Source organism: Homalodisca vitripennis, chromosome X, assembly GCF_021130785.1.
Source record: "Homalodisca vitripennis isolate AUS2020 chromosome X, UT_GWSS_2.1, whole genome shotgun sequence".
NCBI lineage: Eukaryota > Metazoa > Arthropoda > Insecta > Hemiptera > Cicadellidae > Homalodisca > Homalodisca vitripennis.
Window position 1 is genome coordinate 36,115,489 of NC_060215.1, and position 27,606 is coordinate 36,143,094.

General features: G+C 32.4%; 1 protein-coding gene across 1 annotated transcript; it reads right to left on the reverse strand.

The window, feature by feature from the left end:
- Positions 1 to 99: 99 nt before the first annotated feature.
- LOC124368902 (60S ribosomal protein L15-like) lies at positions 100 to 27,606 on the reverse strand. Its single transcript, XM_046826419.1, has 5 exons — positions 27,498 to 27,606; positions 23,471 to 23,656; positions 15,848 to 15,984; positions 9,501 to 9,611; positions 100 to 332 (listed from the first exon to the last, which is right to left on the reverse strand). Exons 2-5 carry the CDS (start codon positions 23,640 to 23,642, stop codon positions 138 to 140), a joined length of 615 nt encoding a protein of 204 aa, XP_046682375.1. The 5' UTR covers positions 23,643 to 23,656; positions 27,498 to 27,606; the 3' UTR covers positions 100 to 137.

The following is a 27,606-nucleotide window of genomic DNA, read 5'->3' on the forward strand; positions in this document are numbered from 1 at the left end:
TCAGGAAACGAGAAATTATAAGGCTTGCAGCAGGATCCAACAGGTTAATCGAAAGCATTTAGAATAAATAGTTGGCACTTAGGAAAGTGAATACTCAAATTTATGAAATAGTTTTATTCATGTAAAATAACAAACAATTAACGCTTCCTGTGGAGCTGAAGAGTGTTTCGCCTCTTCCACGCAGCACGCCTGGAACCACCCTTGGTCTGAGAGAACCTGTGGCCCTTGCCCAGCCCTCGGGACTTCCTGCCGGCAGAGGTCTTGCCTCGCAGCTCCCTGTGCTTGTGAACTGCATTCACCAGCCAGTTCACCTTGGGATCCCTCCGGATAGCCTAAAAACAGATACTTAGTATAAATATACATTAATGCATTATTAGCATTAGCATTTTCCACACCATATATATTATGTGAAGTATAAGAATACACGATTTTTATATCAACCCAACTTGGAAATAATGGTATAGTTCGTTTATCAGGCATAAAATTATAAATACAGATCAGCCATTCAGTTTATTGATTATGCATAGTAAAAAAAGTCATGGAAGTTTCTTTAAAATAGGTCACAAATTACAAACTGGGACCTCATAGTTGTAGAATTAAAAATATTTTGTTATGCTATTTTAACATGTTCAAGATCTTGGTTCTTCATGTGAAACTTTGTACAATTACGGAGTTACTAGTTTGTTTGTAGTATTGTTACGCTATAAAAACACATAGTTTTTTTGTGATTGTTATTTAAATAATCAGGATCTTGGTTCATCAGACAAGCTAGGAAGTTCGGCAATCACTGATAATATCATATCAAAGTGAAGAATGTTTAATCACCACTGAACCAAGACATTTTGTTGAAACAAACCTATGCTTTATATATAATAAGAAACAAATATTTTGCTATACTATTTTAACATTTTCAGAATCTTGGTTCTTAAGGTGAAAGTTTGGCCAATTACTAAAATACAATACTGTTTTATGGATTGGTTACTCTATAAAATAATAAGCTCCTAATATTTGTGAGATTATTTTAAAATGCTCATGATCTTGGTTCATCAGACATCCAAGGAAGTTCGGCAATCACTGATAATATCATATCAAGTGTAAATGTTTACATCACTGAACCAAGACATTTTTGTGTGTCAACCTTATGGTATATAATAAGCAAAAATAGCTTTTGTTATGCTATTTAATATTTTCAGAATTTTGATTCTTGAAGTGAAAGTTTGGACAGTCACACAACCACAATATTTTTTGTAATATGTTTACGCTATAAGAAAGCACCTACATTTTGTGTTCATTTTAAATGTTCAAAATCTTGGTTCTTCAGGTGAAAGTTTAGACAATCACTGACAATCAGATCAAAGTGAAGAATGTTTAGTCATCACTGAACCAAGAGATTTTGTGTTGATGTGACAAATCTATGACGTTAAATAAGCAAATTAATTTTTAAGCTATTTTAACAGGGTCAAGATCTTGGTTCTTTAGGTGGAAGTTTGACATCACTAAATCACATTATTTTTTGTAGTATGATTACACTATAATAAAGCACCTAGTTTATTGTGATGTTATTTAAAAGGTTTAGGATCTTGGTTCATCAGACATCCAAGGAAGTTCGGCAATCACTGATAATATCATACCGAGTGAAAATGTTTACATCATTGAACCAAGACATTTTTGTGTGTCAACCTTATGGTATATAATAAGCAAAAATAGCTTTTGTTATGCTATTTTAATATTTTCAGAATTTTTATTCTTGAAGTGAAAGTTTGGACAGTCACACAACCACAATATTTTTTGTAATATGTTTACGCTATAAGAAAGCACCTAAATTTTATGTTCATTTTAAATGTTCAAAATCTTGGTTCTTCAGGTGAAAGTTTAGACAATCACTGACAATCAGATCAAAGTGAAGAATGTTTATTCATCACTGAACCAAGACATTTTGTGTTGATGTGACAAATCTATGACGTTAAATAAGCAAATTAATTTTTAAGCTATTTTAACAGGGTCAAGATCTTGGTTCTTTAGGTGGAAGTTTGACATCACTAAATCACATTATTTTTTGTAGTATGATTACACTATAATAAAGCACCTAGTTTATTGTGATGTTATTTAAAAGGTTTAGGATCTTGGTTCATCAGACATCCAAGGAAGTTCGGCAATCACTGATAATATCATACCAAGTGAAAATGTTTACATCATTGAACCAAGACATTTTTTTGTGTCAAACTTATGGAATATAATAAGCAAAAATAGGTTTTAACGATAGACAAATATGCTAGTATATTATAAAATAAGAAATGGGTTTTGTTATGCTATTTAATATTTTCAGAATTCTGATTCTTATGGTGAGTCACACAACCACACCCTTTTTTTGGTATGCTTACGCTATAAAAAGCACCTAAATTTTGTGTTCATTTTAAATGTTCAAAATCTTGGTTCTTCAGGTGAAAGTTTAGACAATCACTAACAATCAGATCAAAGTGAAGAATGTTTAGTCATCACTGAACCAAGACATTTTGTGTTGATGTGACAAATCTATGACGTTAAATAAGCAAATTAATTTTTGAGCTATTTTAACAGGGTCAAGATCTTGGTTCTTTAGGTGGAAGTTTGACATCACTAAATCACATTATTTTTTGTAGTATGATTACACTATAATAAAGCACCTAGTTTATTGTGATGTTATTTAAAAGGTTTAGGATCTTGGTTCATCAGACATCCAAGGAAGTTCGGCAATCACTGATAATATCATACCGAGTGAAAATGTTTACATTATTGAACCAAGACATTTTTTGTGTGTCAACCTTATGGTATATAATAAGCAAAAATAGCTTTTGTTATGCTATTTTAATATTTTCAGAATTTTTATTCTTGAAGTGAAAGTTTGGACAGTCACACAACCACAATATTTTTTTGTAATATGTTTACGCTATAAGAAAGCACCTAAATTTTATGTTCATAAATGTTCAAAATGTTCTTCATTTTTCACTGACAATTCTATGTTCGATGTGTCTATGACGTTTAGGCTGTCAAGATCTTGGTTCTTTAGGTGGAAGTGACAGACACATCAATCAGACATCAAAGATGTAGAATGTTTTATTCATCAAACTGAACCATAGACATTTTGTGTTGAATGTGACAAATCATGACAAGCAATCAGATTATGTTTAGTCATTAATAATCTATTTTAAGCGGTAACAGGGTCAAGATCTTGGTTCTTTAGGTGGAAGTTTGACATCACTAAATCACATTATTTTTTGTAGTATGATTACACTATAATAAAGCACCTAGTTTATTGTGATGTTATTTAAAAGGTTTAGGATCTTGGTTCATCAGACATCCAAGGAAGTTCGGCAATCACTGATAATATCATACCGAGTGAAAATGTTTACATCATTGAACCAAGACATTTTTTGTGTGTCAACCTTATGGTATATAATAAGCAAAAATAGCTTTTGTTATGCTATTTTAATATTTTCAGAATTTTTATTCTTGAAGTGAAAGTTTGGACAGTCACACAACCACAATATTTTTTGTAATATGTTTACGCTATAAGAAAGCACCTAAATTTTATGTTCATTTTAAATGTTCAAAATCTTGGTTCTTCAGGTGAAAGTTTAGACAATCACTGACAATCAGATCAAAGTGAAGAATGTTTAGTCATCACTGAACCAAGACATTTTGTGTTGATGTGACAAATCTATGACGTTAAATAAGCAAATTAATTTTTAAGCTATTTTAACAGGGTCAAGATCTTGGTTCTTTAGGTGGAAGTTTGACATCACTAAATCACATTATTTTTTGTAGTATGATTACACTATAATAAAGCACCTAGTTTATTGTGATGTTATTTAAAAGGTTTAGGATCTTGGTTCATCAGACATCCAAGGAAGTTCGGCAATCACTGATAATATCATACCGAGTGAAAATGTTTACATCATTGAACCAAGACATTTTTTTGTGTCAAACTTATGGAATATAATAAGCAAAAATAGGTTTTAACGATAGACAAATATGCTAGTATATTATAAAATAAGAAATGGGTTTTGTTATGCTATTTAATATTTTCAGAATTCTGATTCTTATGGTGAGTCACACAACCACACCCTCTTTTTTGGTATGCTTACGCTATAAAAAGCACCTAAATTTTGTGTTCATTTTAAATGTTCAAAATCTTGGTTCTTCAGGTGAAAGTTTAGACAATCACTAACAATCAGATCAAAGTGAAGAATGTTTAGTCATCACTGAACCAAGACATTTTGTGTTGATGTGACAAATCTATGACGTTAAATAAGTAAATTAATTTTTTAAGCTATTTTAACAGGGTCAAGATCTTGGTTCTTTAGGTGAAAGTTTGACATCACTAAATCACATTATTTTTTGTAGTATGATTACACTATAATAAAGCAACTAGTTTATTGTGATATTATTTAAAAGGTTTAGGATCTTGGTTCATCAGACATCCAAGGAAGTTCGGCAATCACTGATAATATCATACCAAGTAAAGAATGTTTACATCACTGAACCTAGACATTTTTTGTGCCAAACTTATGGTATATAATAAGCAAAAAAAATAGGTTTGTTATGCTATTTAATATTTTCAGAATTCTGATTCTTATGGTGAAAGTTTGGAGAGTCACACAACCACAACCTTTTTTGTGGTATGCTTACGCTATAAAAAGCACCTAAATTTTATGTTATCATTTAAAATGTTCAAAATCTTGGTTCTTTAGGTGAAAGTTTGGACAATCAGACGAAAGTGAAAAATATATCATCATTGAACAAAGACATGATGTTGTGGCAAACCTATGTATGTAATACGCAAAAAATTTGTTATGCTATTTTAACATGTACAAGATCTTGGTTCTTCAGGGGAATGTTTGGACTATCACTGACAATCAGATAAAAGTGAAGAATCATCACTGAATCAAGACACTTTGTTTTGAAGTTACAAACCTATGTTGTGTAATGTGCAAAATATATTTTGTTATCCTATTTTAACAGGGTCAAGATCTTGGTTCTTTAGGTGAAAGTTTAACATCACTGAACCATATATTGTTTGTGGTATGGTTACAATGTAAAAAAGCACTGTACCAAGATATATTGCTGTGACAAACATATGGTATGCAGTAGACAGAAAAAAAGATTTTGTTATGCTATTTAACATGCTCTAGATCTTGGTTCTTCAGGTGAAAGTTTAGACTATCACTGACAATCAAATCAAAGTGAAGAATTTATAATCATCACTGAACCAAGACATTTTGTTGAAACAAACCTATGATTGTAATAAGAAAAAGGTTTTGCTGCACCATTTTAACATTTTCAGAATTTTGTTTCTTAAGGTGAAGTTTAGAAAATGACACAACCACAATATTTTTTGTGGTATGGTTATGCTAGAAAAAAGCACATAGTTTTTGTGTTATCACCTAAAATGTTCAAGATCTTGGTTCTTTAGGTAAAGGTTTGGACATTCACTTACAATCAGATCAAAGTGAAGAATATATAGTCATCATTTAATGAAAACATTTTGTTGTGATAAACATATGGTATGTATAAAAAATTATGTTTGGTTCCGCTATGTTAACAATTTAAGATCTTTGTTCGTCAGGTGTAAGTTTATACAATCACTGATAATCAGATCAAAGTGAAGAATATATAGTCATCATTGAACAGACATTTTGATGTGACATACATATGGTATGTTTTGTTATACTATGTTAACATGTTCAAGATCTTGGTTCTTCAGGTGAAAGTTTAGATTATCACAGACAATCAGATCAAAGTGAAGAATGTTTAGTCATTACTCAACCAAGAAATCTTGTTTTCATGTGACAAACCTATGCTGTGTAATATGAAAATATGTTTTGTTACCTATTTTAAGAGGGTCAAGATCTTGGTTCTTCAGGTGAAAGTTTGACATCACTGTTGTGGTACATTATTTTGTTGTGGTATGGTTAAACTATAGAAAAGCACCTAGGTTTTTGTGATTAATTTTAAATGTTTAGTATCTTGGCTCATCAGACATCCAAGGAAGTTCGGCAATCACTGATAATATCATACCAAGTGAAGAATGTTTACATCACTGAGCCAAGACATTTTTTATGCCAAACCTATTGTACGTAGTAAAAATAGGTTTTGTTATGCTATTTTAACATCTGCAAGGAAGTTCAAGAATCACAGATAAGGGTGAAGTGAATAAAGCTGAGCAAATGCTCTTTCCTCCAAAAAATGAGTACGTACTCCAGTTTCATGTGAATAAAAAGAACTTGCTCAGTGGAGGCTCGGAGCACTTTCTCATGTTGACGACTAGACAATTGACTTGGAGTATCTACTCACCTTTTTAGGTGAATAAAACTAGGAACTTCCTCCAAAATGTGAGCAGGTACTCCAGAAATTACCGATCTACTCATTAGTAGATACAACTTGCTCAAGTAAAGACGTTCAATCTTGTGAGGGCAGAGTTTTACCTATTCGTGCTGTAAAATTTTACAGAGTGCGTCGGGTATCTCTAGAGCAAGACTACCGAGCTCTTTATCGTTTTAATGAAATGAATGTTGAGTGGATTAGTGATAATTTTCTTGGGGAAAACTTTGAAAGGCGTGGTGGTGCGTTTCCCAATTTGGACAGAATGCGTACTTTTCTTTGATATGCTGATGATCCTGGGTTTCAGAGTGGTGTTGCCGAAGATGTTGGTATCGCCAGAACTACAGTCACAAAAACCATTTCAGATGTAATGGCAGCTATGAAGAAAAACGTATGGATAAAATTTCCATCTACAATAGAAGAAATGGAACAACAAAAAGCTAATTGGCAAGAAAAATACAGATTTCCTTCAGCCATTGGAGCTGTTGACTGCACTCAAATACCTATAGGCAAGCCTTCTGACCATGGCGATGAATATATCAATAGAAAGAGGTTTCCAAGTATAAATGTGCAGGCAACTTGTAATTTTGCTGAATAGTTCACAAGCGTAGATGCTTCTTGGCCAGGTTCAGTGCATGATGCACGAATTTGGAGAAATTCAGATATTTACAGAATTATGGAATTCAATCAAGCTAATGCACTCCTAATTGGAGATTCGGGTTACGGGATAGCTCCCTGGATTATGACGCCCTATGAAAACCCAATAACTGCTAGAGAAAGGGCATACAATCTGTGTTTGGCCCAAGAAAGAGTAATAATTGAACGTTGTTTTGGTCAGTTGAAACGTTTACAAACGTCAGCAAAACAAAATTAGGATTAAAACTGAAAATGTTCCATCGATGGTTGTTTGTTGCTTTATTCTTCATAATGTAGCAAAAAGACTAAGTGATGAAGACTTTGACTTTAACATTGAGGAAAGGCAAAACAATGAAGTTGGCAATGTAGAGAATCGTAACGAAAAGACTAAGTGATGAAGACTTTGACTTTAACATTGAGGAAAGGCAAAACAATGAAGTTGGCAATGTAGAGAATCGTAACGAAAGAGACATCCGCAATAGAGGACAACAGAGAAGAACCGAAATTGCTCGGCTGATACATGGAGCTTAACCCTCCATCGGGCGCTTAAAATTAGAAACACCATCAGGCGCTCACGGAGGTTTCCTCCAGGTTGGCGAATAATGGATATCATAGTCGTTTAAACTGTTTTTATTTGTTTAAATATTCATACTGATTTAATTACAATGTAATATATTCATTTTTAGAAATATAATAAAAATTACACTCTTATGTAATGAATTTTCGAAATAAGAAATTCAAAATCTTAAAAAATGTTATTGTATAATAACAACATGATTAATTTTAAGGAATAATGCAATTAATTGTAAAAATGTTTAACCTACTTTAAATATGTATGGAAATTAACTTAGTTTTTAACTTCTTACTAAACAACTTACTTCAATTCTTGAGATATTATACAATTGTAATGTCAATTATTGCTCTGAAATAAAAATTTATTCTTTACTAAAAATTTTTTTACACACTGCACAAAATTTCAAAAAATTTTCCTTCTGGTTCTTATAACGGCAATGTTCACTCCATAATCATTACTAAAATGTTCCCTAGCACACTGGTACTGTACTGACAAGTCTCTCGTCTTCATTCTCCATTTCAAAAAATTCAAATAAAATATATGGTATAATTTAAAAAGAAACCATCACAGGTCACACATTTAGGCGCACACGGATTATTACAACATAAAAACTAAACACAATAAGGCGCTCACGGAGATTTCGTCCAAGCACTACAAACACACCATCGGGCGCTCACGGAGGAATCGTCCAGTCACGCACGGAAGTAGACCTCATACTGACACATTTTGATAAATAAAAGCGGGAGGGTATTGTTTCGTTTCCTCGAAAGATGCTCGTGAAGTACACTGCGGGAAACGACTGCCGACATCAGAAAAGTAGTGCTATTTTTAATAATAAAACATACACGGAGGAAAACTCCGTTTAGCGCCCGATGGAGGGTTAACAGCTTAAAAAGAATGTACTGTGTAAATAAATAAAAAAATACCTACCTACTTCCAATTCAAAAAAACAAACACAAAAAAAAAAAACAATACCAAAAATACTTAAACTTTGCCAATGGCGCAGTGTAGTGGGTACGGCGGTTATCGCAAGATAACCAGATCAAGCAACGCCGAGCGTGGCTGCTGCTTGGACAGGTGACCGCTGAGCGATCCTGTCCTTGCAAGCGGCCCGCCTGCCCGGCCATTGGTGGTGGTTCGGAAGTCACCTTTAAGCCGTTGGTCCCCAGGTTAAGTGTTAGAGAGGGCTTCTTAGCCCTAACTTCGCCTGGTAAAATAAGACATTCTTTACTTTTACTTTTTACTTTTAAACTCTGGGGTCGTAATGACCGTTTTTACATGCGTACGACTTTCAATAGAGCCAGTCTTACAGCCCTAAAGCCAGTGTCTGGGACAGTCGCTCAAGGGTCTTATGTAGGCAGTGTGTACAACCGCGTATACAACAAGATAGGGAAAGGGAACTGTGAGCACTTGCTCTATTTGCCTGAGCAAGTCCTCTGGCCCAATATTGACTTTTTATTCACATCAAATCAGAGCACTTACTCGTGTTAGAAGGAGTTACTCCTCACTACCTGAGCATCTGCTACGGAGCATGTACTCCAACTTTATTCACTTCACCAAATAACATATCAAAGTAAAGAATGTTTACTCATGACTGAACCAAGACATTATTGTGATAATCCTATGGTGTATAAAAAAGCATCAAATATTTTGCTCTTCTTTACAATGTTTAATTGTATATTAAACCAAGATCGTTTTTAAAAACCCTACTCTTTTAGTAGTATAAAAACGATTAAAATTTAGGAATACTAAAAAATTATTTACAAATTAATTTCAAATTCCTATACTAAATGTTTAAAAAATCTCACTACTTTGGTAAATAATTTAAATCACATTTCTAATAATTAGTACTTAATATGTAAAAACAAAATCCAGATTTTGGAAATCCAAATTACATTGTTGTCTAACAGAGTGTGTAATGTTAGTGTACCTTGTGAGATGGGTCAACGCAGATGACCTCAAAGTACTTGTAAGTGGAATCTTGTGCCACCCAATAGGAGTTCAGGACCCTGAGTCCACCACAGCGACGACCAACTCGTTCCTACAACAAACATGAACTTAGACGCTGGTATGGCAGGGTTGGTCAGTCGGTCTCATCATACAAGATAGTAGGCTACTTATTTTTCAATTAAGCTACAATTTTATTAGTGAACAATTAATTGATAATTCTTCTATGCAAACGCAACTAGTTTAAGAATGAAGTATAGAATGGAATTGATAACATTATTCAATTCACATTAAAATTACTAAGTAAAACAAAAATTCTAGGGAACAAAGTTTTACCAAAATTACTACAAGAGTGTTATTATATTTATATTAAGCGCCAAATAACCTGGCATTGCTGACTTAACTGCAAATATTATCGGAAAATACATATTATTATAATTTTAGTAAGTTTAGGAACGCCTTTTACTTAACAAACCAGGTCAAAAGCACCAGGTTTCCATTTATTACATTTGTTAGTGAAACACTCAACTCCATTTACTAGATTGCTTTATTATAAAAATCAAACATTTTTAATAGTTTCCACGTAAGTATAAAATTTCAAACTCTCAACAAACTTACAAGAGAATAAGTATTTCCAGAAACACATATTTAATGTGGTGAAATAAAATATAAATAATATGATCAGAGATGTGAACAAAATGCCTTTTCAAGGTGTAGTAGTAATAAATAGCTCATGGCCATGATATGAAAATTATATTTTGAACATAAATCTAAGAATAGGTAAAACACATTGCATTGGTCCACACTGTGGTAGAAATTAAACCTCTGGCCATGCTGCTGCATAAAGCTAAAAATAACTCAATAACATCAATCTGTTTGATGGAGCTTGATCAAGCTAAACTTTATCAGTTTAAAAGTTTCTGATTTAAAAATTGTTTTTAAATGTTTAATGTCTTAAAAGGATTACCAAAGCGAACCATTAAAACCATTTTTACATCAAACACAAAGTTAACACATGCCATAATTCTCCGGTATGATATTAACAAAAATGTATCTAATTGACAGAGACAATGTGTCAAGGGATCCATTACTGTCCTAGCTATTTTATTCCCAATATCCATGCAAGTTCACATACATTTTTTTACTTCTGATCTCCCTCATCAACCAACTCGTTTGTTCCAGGTTGAAAAATGACCTCAAATAAAATGAGATTATTTATAACTGCTAACTTTATAACAAAATCACCTCACGGACTACTCTAAACATCACAATTTTAACAAGTGTTTAAATACAACATTTACCTTGAAATCTCATCAACTGGATATAAAAATTAAAATGTAATAATATCTAGAATAATCAAAAATATAAAAAAAATAAATAATGTTGGGCGGCTACTATCAAACGCCACATATAGAATGTGGTGTTAACGAAACCTCCCTTGTAATGTAGCACTTTGGAGAAACCCACCAGAACACTGTGCTCTAGGGGCCATGATATGTGCAAAGCAATGTTTGATACTTTATTTCAAAGTGGATTGACCTGTTATTATTTAAATCAATTTACAGAAATATATTAAAACAATTTTTACTGAATGTTAAAATTTAAACTATCAAATTAAGTTAAGATTAATTTAAATATTTAATTTAATAAAGTAATTAAAAATACAAAGAACATTTTCAACCATTTGAAGTTGTAGCTGCAGTTAGATCTAGGAATTATTAGGATGATCAAATGAACCAGGAAACTCACAAATAAATACACTACGGCTATTGTCACGTACATTACATCAATGATTAAAGGGGGGATGACAATAGCATCCATGTAAATAGAAGCATGCAGTTTGGTCTTTGATCTGAGATTGTCCAGGTATGTACCCCACTTTCTATGCGATCAGAGATCGTTGCGACTGCACGAGTATCTTATGATCGCTAGTGTATTTGCTTAGTTTAATATCACAATGAAATTAATATCGAGGTGTTTTACTTCACTGTGTCTGACTCCGAAATATCTGGGGTCATTTAAACTGTGACGGTCACAATACTGATGGTATGTACCGATAAGAACAATTCATAGAGAGTCCAAAAGAAATCTAATCTAAAATTAAATTCAAATATAGATCAACATAAGAAACAAGCCCATGGCAAAAAGCTCCACTATAATTGGTCAGCAAGAAGCCTTCTACTTGAACCAGCACTACATCAACATCAATTGACTGTGTCTGCTCCAAAATCCCTTTACCAGAAGTCACAGTAGATGTCTTGACCACAGGGCTTTCGGATCACAACGCACAGCTGTGTTCAACGAATCTGAAGAAATCACCTTCCCACAACTTATTCAATTAGAAGACATCTTAATAAAAATAACCTTGACAGCCTGAGTGACTATTTAAAGGGACTTAACTGGGAATTAGTGCTTAATGCACCAGCTGTGGACACTGCTTTTAGAAATTTTAGCCAAATACTTAACTCTGCAATGAACCTAACATGTTTATAAAAAACCAAAGCAAAGCGTAATGCAAGAGCTTGTCACTTTAATGATCCAGAAGCTCAAAGACTGAAGACTGAGTTTTTAGAAGCCTTAAATAGAGAAGAAACCACAGGTTGCGTAGCTGCTAAAACCCAAACAGCAGAAAAGAAAAAAGCCTATGATATGAGACTGAAATATCTAAAAAGGCAAGCAATAGTAGACCGCATAAGCAACTCAGAAAACAGGTCAAAAGCAGTCTGGGACACAATTAATAATGAATGCCATAAGAAGAAACAGGACACTCCACTTGAATTGACAGTCAATGGCAACAAATTAAACAATCCATTCGAAATAGCTGAGCACCTAAATACTTATTTTACAACTATAGCTGAGATAACACTAAAAGAAGCAGGTCAAACTTCAGATATCTCAAGGAAGCCTCAATGCACTACCAATGCACCTGAATTTGTTATTCATAGCACTACACAGGCAGAAGTTAAGAAAACCATCATAGCAATGAAATCAAAGCCATCAGCAGGCATAGATGATGTCTCTTCTATCTTACTTAAGCACTGTGTTGATGAAATTACACTGCCTCTGACTGATATTATGAACAAGTCCTTAGCTCAGGGTATTTTCCCAGCTGACCTCAAGATTGTCAAAATAATCCCTATTAAGAAACAACCACAAAGCACAGAAGCTGGCCACTTTAGACCAATATCTCTTGTATCAACCATCTCCAAGATATTTGAAAAAATTGTTTTAACAAGATTAATAACCCACCTCATGGACAATAATTTGCTCAATAAACATCAGCACGGATTTTTATCCTCTAAATCTACAACCACAGCTATCACTGACTTCTTTGAGAATGTAATTGACCAAATTGAAACTGGAAAAATAGCATCTGCTATTTTCTTGGATCTAAGTAAAGTTTTCGACACACTGGGACATAATTTACTTCTTACTAAGCTGATGACTTTAGGAATCCAAGGCAATGCAATAAACTGGTTCAATAGTTATTTGAAGAACAGGACTCACCTAGTAGAGCTGAAATATACAGCTAATAACACAGTTTACCATGCTAGGTCAAAACCCCTCAATATAACAAGAGGGGTCCCTCAAGGCTCAGTACTGGGTCCAGTCTTGTATGTATTGGTAACAAATGACCTCCCAGATTACCTAAAGGAGCAAGCCCACACCACAATGTACGCTGATGACACAGCTCTTATACTTGCTGAAAAAGGCCCTAATGATTTAGATTGTCAGGCCTTCATTGCTTTCAATGGCAAAACAATATTGTCAGGAGAACGATCTTGCACTAAATGACAGCAAAACTAAACAAATCCTGTTTACAAGAGCTGCAAACTTAACCGAGGGGTTGCCAATGGTGGAAGTAGAGGACAAGACCAAATACCTGGGAGTGATCATTGACCAACATCTGTCCTGGACCCCTCATGTGGACATGGTGTGCAGGAAACTGAGTACTGCCCTGTATGTTGTAAAAAGAATAAGGTCTGTTGCAGATCTGTCAACGGCCAGGGTCGCGTATTTTGCCCTATTTGAGTCTGTTGTGAGGTATGATTTGATAATATGGGGAGGGTCAAGTATAGGAAATATGACTAAAGTTCTAAAACTTCAAAAGAAAGCGGTAAGAATATTGGCAGGTCTAAATCATCTTGACTCATGCAGAAGTGCTTTCAAAGACCTTGGAATTCAGACAGTGGTGGCTCTTTACATACAACAAACCATTCTACATGTATTTAACACTGATTACAATAGACTGGGCGAAATTCACTCATATGGAACCCGCAATGTGACAGACTTCGTCTTACAACCTCATCGACTCACCATGACTACCAAGAAGCCATCTTATGCAGGTGCAAAATTTTACAATCTCCTACCAAGACACCTCAAGAGCATAACAAGAGAGTCAGCGTTGAAGGAGAATCTCAGTGCATGGCTTGCTGACAGGACGTTTTACTCCATCGAGGAATTTTTAAACTGGACATGACATTTTTATCTTTATCCATGTTTTTAAACTAGATAAAATTTTTACATACATATTGACACATATTCTGTACTCGATGTATATGAATAAAGTTCTCTTTGATTTGATTTGATTAGTGAAATAGTTTGGCTTTGAACAGAAAACATACAAAATGACCAGAACAAACTACAACCTTCACACAAAGGGAAGTTTAGAACAATATGTTAAGTGTAGAGCCACTTTTGGATGAACTGTTTATTTTATTTGTGCTTCCTAACCAATGTCTGCCTTTCACAAGGAGATAACAAATTACCAAGATGGCATTTTGTCACCTGTCTATTGTGATTTTGCAATTCACTGTCATCGCCACTTTTTAAATGAGCCTATTGCAAAGTCAATGTACTCATTCTTGCAAGTGACAAATACAACATTATAAAATATATTATATTTCATAAGAATAGTAGTATAATTCAAAGTTGATATAAAACTAAAACCTTCATCAATAAAACAAAAACAATTTAAGATTGCAAAAATAGGATTAAACACAGTAAATTATTACATTACCTTAATACAATTTTAACTTTAACTAGTAAGTAAATAACAATTTGCATTATTATAATACTTGAAATTGATAATATTAATGTACCTTGATTGTACATGACACAACGAAATTTAGAATTTAAAGATATCTAGAGGGTACTATCAAACCTCACATATAAAATGTGGTGTTAGCGAATCCTCCACTTTGCTATGGCACATATTACAAACCCTCAGTACAGTGAGCAATAAAGGATATTATATGTGCTCTTCTTAATTATGACTAAGTTTTGAGGTAGATGCTTCTCTAGATAATTTTATGTTTTCTTAAAGAATATTTACAGATTATCTACTGGTGAAGCAGAAGAACAATTGGTGGATTGGTGACTTTTAGTGGACTAAATTTAGAATTTAAAAATGTCTAGAGGGTACTATCAAACCTCACATATAAAATGTGGTGTTAGCGAATCCTCCACTTTGCTATGGCACATAGTACAAACCCTCAGTACAGTGAGCAATAAGGGCCATTATATGTGCTCTTCTTAACTATGGTTAGAGTTTGGAACTAAGGAGTAACATTTTTCAAACATATATTTAAATATTAAAATTTTCTTAAACAATTCTTCACAGACATCACAATTCATTTAAAACAGATTATCTACAGCTGAAGCAGAAGAAAAATTTGTGACTGTGGATCAATTTAGAATTTAAAGATGTCTAGAGGGTACTATCAAACCTCACATATAAAATGTGGTGTTAGCGAATCCTCCAATTTGATATGGCACATAGTACAAACCCTCAGTACAGTGAGCAATGAGGGCCATTATATGTGCTCTTCTTAATTAAGGCTAAATTTTGTCGTAGATGCTTCTCTAGATAATTTTATGTTTTCCTAAAGAATATTTACAGAATGTCTACTGGTGAAGCAGAAGAAAAATTAGTAACTTTTAGTGGACCAATTTAGAATTTAAAAATGTTTAGAGGGTACTATCAAACCTCACATATAAAATGTGGTGTTAGCGAATCCTCCACTTTGCTATGGCACATAGTACAAACCCTCAGTACAGTGAGCAATAAGGGCCATTATATGTGCTCTTCTTAACTATGGTTAGAGTTTGGAACTAAGGAGTTACATTTTTCAAAACACATACTTAAATATTAAAAATTTCTAAAACAATTCTTTACGGACATCACAATTCATTTAAAACATCATATTGTAATTTGTGTTTCACTGAAAATTACATTACATTCAGGAACACTTAAATTTATGTAAGATATCAAACAAGTAAAGAAATATTCTCTAACTAATCACTTAACCTAACTTTCACGATACAAACCTCAGCAACAGATTGCAGATTCCTGACAGGTTTCAGCTGGTTAACTCCATGGCTTTTGGGCTTGCCATATGTGGCTCCCTTTGGGACCGGACGCTTTCGACCACCACGCCTCACCCGGATGCGGAAAATGCAGAAACCTAGCAATAAAAACAATAACTCACTTCTTGTTTAAAACAAATTATGCTATTCCAAAGGAAGTCAAATTTATATATGTAAAGCATCTATTTATTCTATAGTTAAACAGGTATTTTCATGATAACATTTCATGTGCATTGATATTAATTTGCAAACCTAAAGAAAATCTAGTCAATAACTTTACATTTTAGGCTTCTTTTTACTGCATTTTAACCCTTTTAATGCCAGACATGCGCCGCGAGCGCACGTCACTAGGTTTTACGAAAAATGCTGACGTGCACTGGGGGCGCTTGTCCGGTTTTTATTATTTTGTAGTTTTAATTATTGACCAAATGCCACTAAACTTTGCATACTGTATCTAGACACTACTACTATTGATACAATAAAATCTTTTTTACTCTATGCTCAACATGCGATGACGTATATCAGCTGTTTTCAACCTCATTTACGTCCAATCATTCAGTGAGTGTCTTTGGTTGCTGTGGTAATACATTGTTGCTGGGTTATGTTTTAATGGGAATTATTCGTGCTTTTCTTTTGTTTATTTCAGTTTGCTTATATTATTATTAGTTTTGTGGTTATTGTAAACAGATTTGACCATGAGTAAAAAAGTGGAATTCATACTTTGTGCTTCGGCAAACACAAAAGTGTTAAAAAATTTTAAATTATGTACCCTATATTGTAAATAATTTATTTTAATTTTATGTAACCTACTTTCTTTATTATTTCAACAAACAATTTTATACATTGGGCTAAACAACACGTGTAAATAAAGCGATTTTGAATGAAACTGAACAAAATATGTCTTATTGAATTTTACTGTAAAATGTGGATTTTACAAGGTTTTTGATAAAATGCTGTAACTTCTCTATTTTTCACGGTAAGTTCTTCAAATTCGGTGTGTGTGTTAACAATTAAATATAGTACAATTGCCAGTAACTACTTTTTAGTTAAGGCTAATAATAAAGGTACTTTTATATGTTCAAACTCAATTTTTTTTAAGTTTTTGTTTTTTTTTTACAAATTTAATTATATAAATTTGTAAAATTTTCATACTCAATCTTTTTCAACGCTCCACATTATTACGTAAAAAACAACACCTCAATGGATAATTTCCTTCAATAAATAAAAAATGTATACATTTTTAAAAGATAGTTGTGAAATTATGGAAAAAGGGCCTGGATTCTTTGCATTTACTTTTTGAAAACAGGCTGGCATTTTTCGCATGGTCACTTAAAAAATGTCTGGCATTAAAAGGATTAATCATTAATTTAGTTATGAACTCAAGTAGCAGCTACTAATACTCATCTGACTAAAGTAATCTGAAATATTCATCATATTGTTTTCTTTTCTTAAAATATTTTTGTACAACAAAATCAACACTGGCATTAATTAGATAAAGGAATTTTTAATTTCAGAAACCGTTGTTTAATCTGCCCTGAAAAATATCTTACTAAGTTAAAATTATGTTACAATAATCTTTTGATTATAAACACAATTAAATTATAACATTAAACCAAGGAATAGCAGGCAGAAGAATTAGAGATGAATGTTGTATTTCTGACAATTGCAAATGTGGCACTATTAACCCATTAGTACCTTAATGTTTCTGCATATAATTTTCCTGGGCAAATTCAATAAAAAATCCAAGAGTTTACTAAATCGTTTGGTAAACATTTATTTTTAAGACAATCTCAATAATGAATGAGGTACCCTTTTAGCTAATAGAATAAAGTTCCAAATCATTACGGTAATGTTTAGTTAATACTTTAATTTTGACTCTTGGTAACCATTATAGAACAATTATGCACAATTTGGAACTCTTCTGTGATAAGACTCCAATAGGTTAACTTGTGACATTAAACTCAAAAACCGATCATATATATGTCTATAATAATTGTACACAAATATTTAATATATTCTAAAATATTTTCTACAGGATACGTAGAAAACTAGGAACTTTCTACAATCCAATCTAGAAGTGATGAAGGAATTACGATTTAACATTGCCATTTATGATATAAAATTAACGTCATTATCATGTTTTTATTAAATTTACATTCTTTAGACAGCGTCTTCCTGTACAGTTACATTAGTGAAATCTGCTGTGGAGATTTCTCATTGACCACAGCAACATCTCAGCTGGGATACTGTAAATTTTATCCAGAATTCTCTGTTTTAACTCATCCAGAGTTCTTTGTCCAGTTGAGTATATTTTGTTCTTGAGGTAGCCCCGAGAAAAAAAATCACAAATAGATAAATATGGCAATCTCTGGGGCCAACGAATGTTACAGAATAACGAGATCACATGGTTACCAAACATTTTTCACACACATGCCATTGATTGCCATGCAGTGTATGATGATGCTCCATCCTGTTAAAACCAGGCTTCTTTAACATTCATTCTTGAAAGTTCATAACATCTCAGCAAGTAACGACACAGCATTGACAGTAAAGTTGTTGTTTCCCTGTTAATTTGCGAAAAAATATGGTCAGATAATCCCGTGTGATGAAACACCACATCATATTGTCACTTTACTAGCGTGTAAAGGTTGCTCATGAACGTCATTACGATATGTGTTTGCCCAGTAACGGTAGTTCTGTTTATTCACATAACCTGTGAGATGAAAATATGCCTCATCTAATATCCACAACTTGTTTAGAAAGTCATGACCATTGTTTATGTTTGATATCATTTGTTGAATCCCAATCATAACTGGTAACAGTTTTCCTTCAATTCTTGCAACATATGTTATTTTTACGGATACAATTTTAAATTAAAATGAAGAATTCTGTGAACACTTTCCCGGCACATTTCAACTACTGCTGCATGCTTACAAATTGAATGCCGTGGGCTCCATCATTTACGACACATTTTTGACAGGCAATGTAAACAAATTGGACTGTGTAAACAACAGACCACTGTGAATTATCAGTCTGAGAGTGGTTGACAGTTGGCATCATGTTCTTTAAATCCCAGTAACCAGTTCACAGGTCTGGGTTATACCACACATTGGATACACAATTGAAAGTAGTTATTGTTGACTTAGTAATAGCCTACATGAATTCATCATTAGAATTTGTATTATCTTCTTTGTTAGGCTCATATTCTTGTCAACGATTATTTTTAATTTATCATTTAGTGGTAAAACTATACTGCTGCGATAACATGGTGCTTACAATGGATATGTGTTGTTATGCCTATTGACTTCCATATTCGAAAGTTCAATGTATTCTCTGAGTAACCAAGGCATTGATAGTTTAGGTACCAAAAATTTGTAAACTCACAACTATGGCAGCTACGATAAAACTGCCCTTTAAAATGCAAATATAAAGCGCTTCACCTGCCTCACTACTTCCACATATCCCTATTCTTATTAACCCTTCAACGCACTATTTAATTTGAACTGAACACCCCCTAAAGGTTGGGACACACATGACCGCACCGCGGCCCGACACGTCAGTCGGCCGTATGCTGGCCGTCATACGGTTGAAAGAATTGCAGCGCAGTTTTCAACCTGCAAGTCCACACATGTCCGCACCGACACCAGGGACCGTCGTGGCCGCACCGTGCCCGCACCGTCACCGATATGTTTAGTTTGAATTTTTGACGGGCACGGTGCGGTTCTACGAGCGGTATCATATGCTGTTTACTGTTGCGTTCTTCTTTTTAAAAACTATTTAAGTAGTCTACACGTTCTATTTTAGTGAATTATTTAGTATAGCCTACTAACTCTACATCCTGTGTTCGCGTACAAAATCATATTTATTATTAAAAGTATTTTCATTTTCTTACCTTAGAGTAAAACTAGTCATATTTTCTTACTGTGCATATTTTCTTATTACAACAAATTGGAAAAACCATATTGTACCTTAAGTGATTTTAAACAACTAAATTCGAATTATGAAAAATCTATAAAACATTTTTCATTAATTAAAAAATAACAAGCATGTAATTATTTGCGCGAAATCTATTTTTTCTTTGATGTACCTATTGAAGTTACTTGATACATTTATTCCGGTATTTTGTAAGGGTCATATTTAGAATGTTTCTATGACATTTTTATTTTTTTATTCTTTTCACTTCAATATAATAAAGTAAAAATAAAAATATTTTATTTACAATAAGATTTTCAAGCAAGAGAAACCCATGTTAAAAATAAATAATAATAATAAATCATTTATTTCCCCCACAATAACAAACTGAATATTACAAATAAATATTATTGTCAGTGCTTAAAAGTAAATAATGCTATGACATAACGTATTTACAATAGCAGGGAATATAAAATAAAAAAAATGTTTTCAACTTAATTTATTTCAAATTTATGTACTTAGAGTAATAAAATATAAAAAGTAGGTTACATCCTTTTAGATTTTTTCTTTCTTTTTTTAAACTAATAATTAGGCTAATAGATTTACAAAATAAGGAAATTTAGGTACCCCATAAGAGGCTGTGCTTGTGTTGGGGATACTATATACAAAAAGGATAAAAAATAAAAATAAGCGGAAATCGAGCAAGAATGAAATGACAAAAATGAGTTATTGTAGCTTATGTAGTAAATAATGTACTCTTACGTTTCAAAGTTTAAATTTAGTATAACTAGTGTGCTGTATTAAACAAAAAGGATTTATGCATGATTTACAATTCAAATATTAGGCTTTACACATGTAACATTAAATATTATTATAAATAATTATTTTATAATGCACTAACGTGTCTATTTAAATATTATTATAACTTAGCAGACAAGGACTAACCATACACTAATGTATTATCTTAAAACAAAATACTCAATATCATTTTGACCGATCAACCATACTCTAATTTTTTTAGAAAATATATTTATGTTTCTACTATTTTTTGGACTAATTCTGGCAATAAATTTATTTGTCCTCGGAGCTATAAAAAGAAAAACATACTGTAAAATCTGTTTTTTGTAAGTTCTCTCCAGTATATATTTTACAAATATTTACTATGTTTTATTACACAATTATTATAAAAGGGCTTGCAACATGGCAAACTCTCTGGCATCACACTGTAGCTCTTGGGTTTAATACAAAAAAACACTAAATATACTGTTTATAGTGTATTTGACAGAAATGCATTGCAATGAAACACAATGAACAAGAATTATAGGGATAAAAAATATAACCAAGATAATGATATTTACAAATTTTACATACTAGCTGATTGTACAAAGCTTTACTGTAGCATTGCAATTGTTTCATTCACCACAGCGATTAATAAAAATAACAACAATGATATTAACAATTTTCCCAAGCAATACTTAATCTTCCGAGTATTTTTTAAGTATCTGTCACTTTCGAATTCAAAAGAAACATGTTCTAGTACAAACAGTGAGATTGTTGCGCTCGGGACTGCATACGGACATGTATGCCCTCACGGTAACCGTGCCGAGCCCGCACCGACAATCGGCCGAGTCACGTGTCGGGCACGGTGCGGTTATGTGTGTCCCAACCTTAAGTGGTCCACTTAATTTCTTGTTTTTCACAGTTTTGTGAAAACATTACCTATACATACATTAAATGATTTTCTGTTAAGCCTATACTTGTAAAAGTGATTGTATTGCTAAAATATAAGTAAACCCATCATAAGTTATGAAATAAAGTAATAAAACAGGCCTAGGCCTAAACAATAATCCAAACCAATTTTAAAAACTAAATCTAAAACTGTTTCACCTCACTGATGCACATACGAGTATAAACTCACAATCAGATTTGTCCTAAACCACAGTGAAAATCACTTTCAAACAACATAATAGCTACAGTTACACTCATAAGTAACATTATGAAATAGTATGTAAATATAACCAAACAAATAAACAGCTAAACATGAACAATAACATCGTCATGCCAGCAGACAAAGTCGCGCCACCTTGATCGATGTTTTTCGTCTACTATAAACTACATGTTGAACGGCTTTCGATACATAGGTATCGATACACCGATAGTTCATTTCATCTTCTTTCCAACGATGTATAACTCGAATGTATTACACCGAAAATAACCGAAATATATTCGTTATAAGATTGGACTGCGCGATGCGTACAGCGTACGTCGCGGGCCGAGTTCAGCGGTAAACGCTAGACGTACGGCGTACGTCGCGGTCCGTCGAAGGGTTAAGTTTGCAGCATATAATATATGAATAATATCTTTTTTGAGGCTCTGCAGAGTATTACACAATGTTTGAAAAATTCTTTTGAATCTTTGGAATTTTTACAAAAACCTGACTTCACGAGCCAAGAGACAATTACTTAACTCTGGGACAAGCAGACCCAAATATTGGACTTATATTCTCTCTTAATGGAACCAACCAATATAGGGTCTTTGAACATACGCCTTTAAAATACAGTCAAATAATATAAACGTTAAATATGTTTTTGTGAAGTTATTAAATTAAATTGATAATAAGTGTTCAGTGGATCATACAATGAATTGCAAATTCTTTGTTTCCAAGTAATCCATGTCAATTGAGAGATTTTTATGTGGGAAGATAGATTTTATGTTATTTAGTTAGATTTATATTAAACTATTAATAGTTGAATTATTAGTTATGCTCTATGTAAACTGAACAATCAGAGAGGAGATTGAAATTGTATATTTATGGTATGTTGCAATCTTTGTTCAATGTATTTTTCTTTTCATTAGCCATGCGATACATGAACAAACTTTTATTTTTTTTAAAAGCTGTACTCAGCACTAAATTGTTTGTACATAGTAAAATTGTTACACAACTAAGCATATTGTTAGTATGAATGAAACCACAATTTTTTCTTTTTTTAACTACTTTTTTAAGTTTGTTATGCTGTAAATACGAAAAAAGCAAACTTATTATAGCATGTAAAAATTGTTTGAATTTTGATAAAATTATATACAGCATAATATATTAGTTATAAATATGAAAAAATAAACTATGTCATCCACCATATACCCAAAAGACTCCACCATTGAGTAATATTTTATACCTAGTTTCTGGGTTAAAGTATCTGATTTGAGACATATTCATGTTCTAATCGATAGCTGCAAAAAACGTTTAAATAGGCCATTGTATCTTCTCTCCCTCAAATATTTCTTTTTGATGCACAATATGTTTACATAATTATGTGCCATATGTAATGAGGCAACAATCAAATTTCCCATTACATATGTCCTTTTGTTTATTTTAATTTACGATAAATTTGAGAAACATAGCAAATTTTAGCAAAAAAAGATATAGGCTAATCTATAATACTAAACTTTACCCTAGTATCTTATTTGTCAAACATATAAAATTTGCCTAAAAGTTTACCAATGTAAGTCAGTCTATGAACGAATTTACCTTAATACTGGTCAAGAGAAAAATGTCCTAACCTTCAGTTGAACCTTTTCTACCACAAGATCATAAGCTACAGACAAACAATGTTTATGAAGTCTAGTAATATTTTTATATTTCCAGTAAGGGATACTAAATAATATATGACTTACCTTCCTTATTTCTGTACCCAAGGCGCCGTGCCTTGTCAGGTCTTGTAGATCGAGGTGCACGGTGCATCTTGGTCATCTGTCGATATTGCCATACACGGATGCGAAGAAGGAATCTCAGAACATCACTCTGTTTCTTACGGTACAGTTCCTGTACATACTTGTAGGCCCCCATCTTTAAGACCTATACTATAAAAAATATGAAAATTAGGCTAAGGAATTACTACACCTCATTATTAGTAAAAGTGACAGTAATGCATTAATGATCAGAAAGAATTAGGATGTTTAAATAATTTCTACTACCAATTTACTTCTAGCAACATTTATCGTTGTTGCATTCTCTTTTCGCATGATGCACGGGCTGACATAAACACACACACACATCTGTAGTCTTTAATCCCCTTTGTGGATAAACACAAAAATCTGTAAGAGGTAGGCAGTATTGCAAATTTTTAATATATACATATGAAACTTACTGGTACATGTGACAATGGTGTGTTTTAATGGCTGTAAATATTTCAATATATTAGGTATGCATGTTTTATAATTTGAGATATCCTTGTATAAAACATAAAGAATATATAGTAATAACTACACTAAATAGTCTAGACACATGTAACTTATCACTGACCAATTATTTGTTTCATTCATGTCAAAGAACAATTCAACTTTCAATAAAAAATACTGAATTCGGTAGAAAACCCAAAATTTTTGTTAGCATGTCCACCATATTACTAAAATCTCAGGGATTCAAATAAAACTTTAATGTAACACTAGGCCATATATATATGATTCTAAGGTTACAAATGATAATTAGTGTCATACTGATATAATTATTATTGTAATGTAAACAAAATATTCATGCTCTTAGAACTTAAAATTTAGTGTTATCTTGTAAATTCTTTATCACGTCAATAAAATTAGGGTCATGATTGTTTCAAATTTTATTAGAATTGGCCATATTCAATTCAATTTGATATCTTTAATTTTATAACTTAATTCATCAGGCGGTGATAATAAATGTATCTTTTTGTAGCTGTAATTATAGAAATGGAGTAAAAGGAAAGTTAAATTGCTAAAAGTGTAAACCATTATCTCAATGTTATTACCTTATCTTTAAGTTTTTTTGTTAGTATCAAATGAAAAAGCTGCTATCTCAATTAGTATCTTAGTAATATTTCCCCCCTCACACTGGAGAGCCTACATCAATCATGCTACAACAAAACTGGTTGAAGGCCAAATATGTACATCTGTTTGTAAAGGTACATAGAGGGACAGAATATATACCTCATAACCTGCTCATTAATTTCACCTAAAAAGCTGGCCCTGTCTCACAGTTGGATGGTTAAAAGGACATAATGCCTAGGCGCATTTGATCTTTACAAAAATCCACTGTCTCTGAATTTATCCGCCATGACCCTCTTTTCTAAAACTTAAGTCTAATCACACTCTCGACAATAATTGTTAGGCAACAACCCTTAATCATATTATGTTGGACATATACCTGACAGTAAAATGGAAAAATATACCAGTCCACCACACGACTGAACGAGCTGATCCAAAAATTAAAACCAAATATTTTTGGCAAGGAGGTTTAAAATTGGAGGGTAAAATAATCTAGTTGCAAATATTAAAAAAAGCCAACATGAACTTAATTGTTAAAGTTAAAACATATATAATTTTTCATTTTGGACTATAACTATGACTGGATCTTCTAATTTATAAACATATCTCCTAAATAAACAAGGTACCGAATCAAATTAGAAATACTTATTCTAGACCTAATTAGTTATTCACAATTATCAGCTCTTTATTAATGAATTGAACAACAATATTGTTCCAAATTAATTCAAAGAAGACAAACATTTGCATGGTATTGCAGTAATGACCGCAAGTACAATGGCGATCTACATGTGCTATTTGTGTCAAAAGCTGTCAGACAAGTTTATTCTTCAAGATATTTAAAAAAGTACCTTAAGTTAATTGTTACATTTTATAAATATAGATTGCCTAAACAGTTTTTATTCGTCATTAAATTTTCATTTTATCATACATAATAACAGTTAAACTAAACATTTTGATTTTGGTAATTTAGATAATCATGAATATCGATGATTCAATTGTGGTGGTGGCTGCTTATTATACTACAGCCATAAATGTATTGCATACATACATTTAGTACTATTCACCACTATTTTTGTCAGTGCTTAAAACTTAACATAAAACAATATTTATATTAACCCTTTGAATGCCACAAGGCAAAAAATTTAGTACAAAAGAAATGCACTAGCAACTATATTGCAAGTCATATGCGAAAAATGCCAGGGAATAATAAGAAGTATTACCGGGCTTCCGGAAAAAGAATATATTTTTATTATTTTTCATACTATTTTTATGAAACAGGTATCAAAATATTTGTAAAAAGTTGTATTACAATAAAATGTTACAAAACAAATGAAACAACATAAAATAATATTAGTTTTGGCATGTCAAAACCAAAAAATGTATAAAGCAATTTTTATTTTTTAGTTATTATTTTTTTTGACAAATTAATAAGAAACAATTTTACTATGGGAAGAATTTTTTTAATATTCTTTATAACATTGTTAATGTGAAAAAAAAATAATGGTTAACTTTTTTATATAATTACTATAGTTACATAACAATGCTTGAAATTATGTACATAATGAAAAAATCATTTTTCAGTACCGGTAACACAACACTAAAACAAAAATAATTAATGCATTACTTACATTTATCCTTTGGTTCTAAAGTATATCTAATATATGGTCTTCATATTTTCCCAAAAAATATGTACACACACACACGCGCGCACACACACACACACACACACGCGCGCGCGCGCGCGCGCACGCACGTACGCACGGGAGATATCAATTTAACAAAATCATTTTAGAGATCCTAACCTCAAAACGATGTAAACACAACCATGTAACCGAACGTATTATTTTAGATATTACGCATACTATAAGTAGCGAGTTGTTTACGCGCCAACGATGTTACGCGCCCGGTTAATCACCGCCCGCTGTTGTTGCTTCTATTATTCTGTGTTTTTTTTATCTTCACTAATATAAAGTACTATGTGAACTATTATTTATCTATTGCAGGATAGTTAAGAAATAAAACAATATTGGTTGTGAAAAGAATTCATGAAAAATAAAGCGTTAAAAATTACGATAACAGACGGCGACGACGGATCGTCGCCTGGCACTTTTCGCACAGTAAGTCGGCGACGATAGATCGTCGCCGTGGCACTTTTCGCAAGGGTTTTTGGCGACGATGTATCGTCGCCGTGGCACGCAAAGGGTTAAAAGAGGTAGGCCTAATTTACTCTAGATTCATTGGGTTAATTAATATTAATTTCAATCAAAAACACTACTGTCTACTGAGAAAAATATAAATTATATGGTTAAATAAAGGTGTAGCCTTAGACATAGATTTAGGTAAAAGACAAATTTATCGAATTCCAATGAATGAGTTGGGAAAAGGACTAAATGTTTAGGTTTTTATTTTTTTTTTGCTTTTGCTTAGACCTATGTGAAAATCGTCTGGATAGGCTAAATCACTAGAATTATCTGTAAGAACACTCATTTCAATTGTTACTTATGTGACTGATAAAAATATTCATTAGACCTATTAAAAGTTGCATAGCAGTTTATGAGTTAACCTAAAAGTGAAAATTTAGTTGGATAAATTATATTTTTTAGGCTTACCACAACAGGTTATTAATTATGATTCTTAATTGAAATATAACTTATATAAAGCTTATGGAAATTATGTAAAACCTACACCTTATAACATTGCCAAGAACAGCAATGAGGTTTGTGAAAAGTTACTTATAGGCATAACATGCCAATAACAATTACACAAGCAACATTCATATTAAATATATTTTAATACATAAAATGATTAATGAATAGTTGATAATTATAGTCATTTAAACGAAAAATCAAATATAAAACTATATTTTTACGGATAATATCTACTATGAAAATCTACCAAAACTCACCTCCTCCCGACAAACAACCGGAAAGAGCTTACAAATTATGTACAGACGACAACTTCTATGTTCCAAAATGGTCCTAACTCCAATGAAGGAACGGAAACGTTAGAGAAAG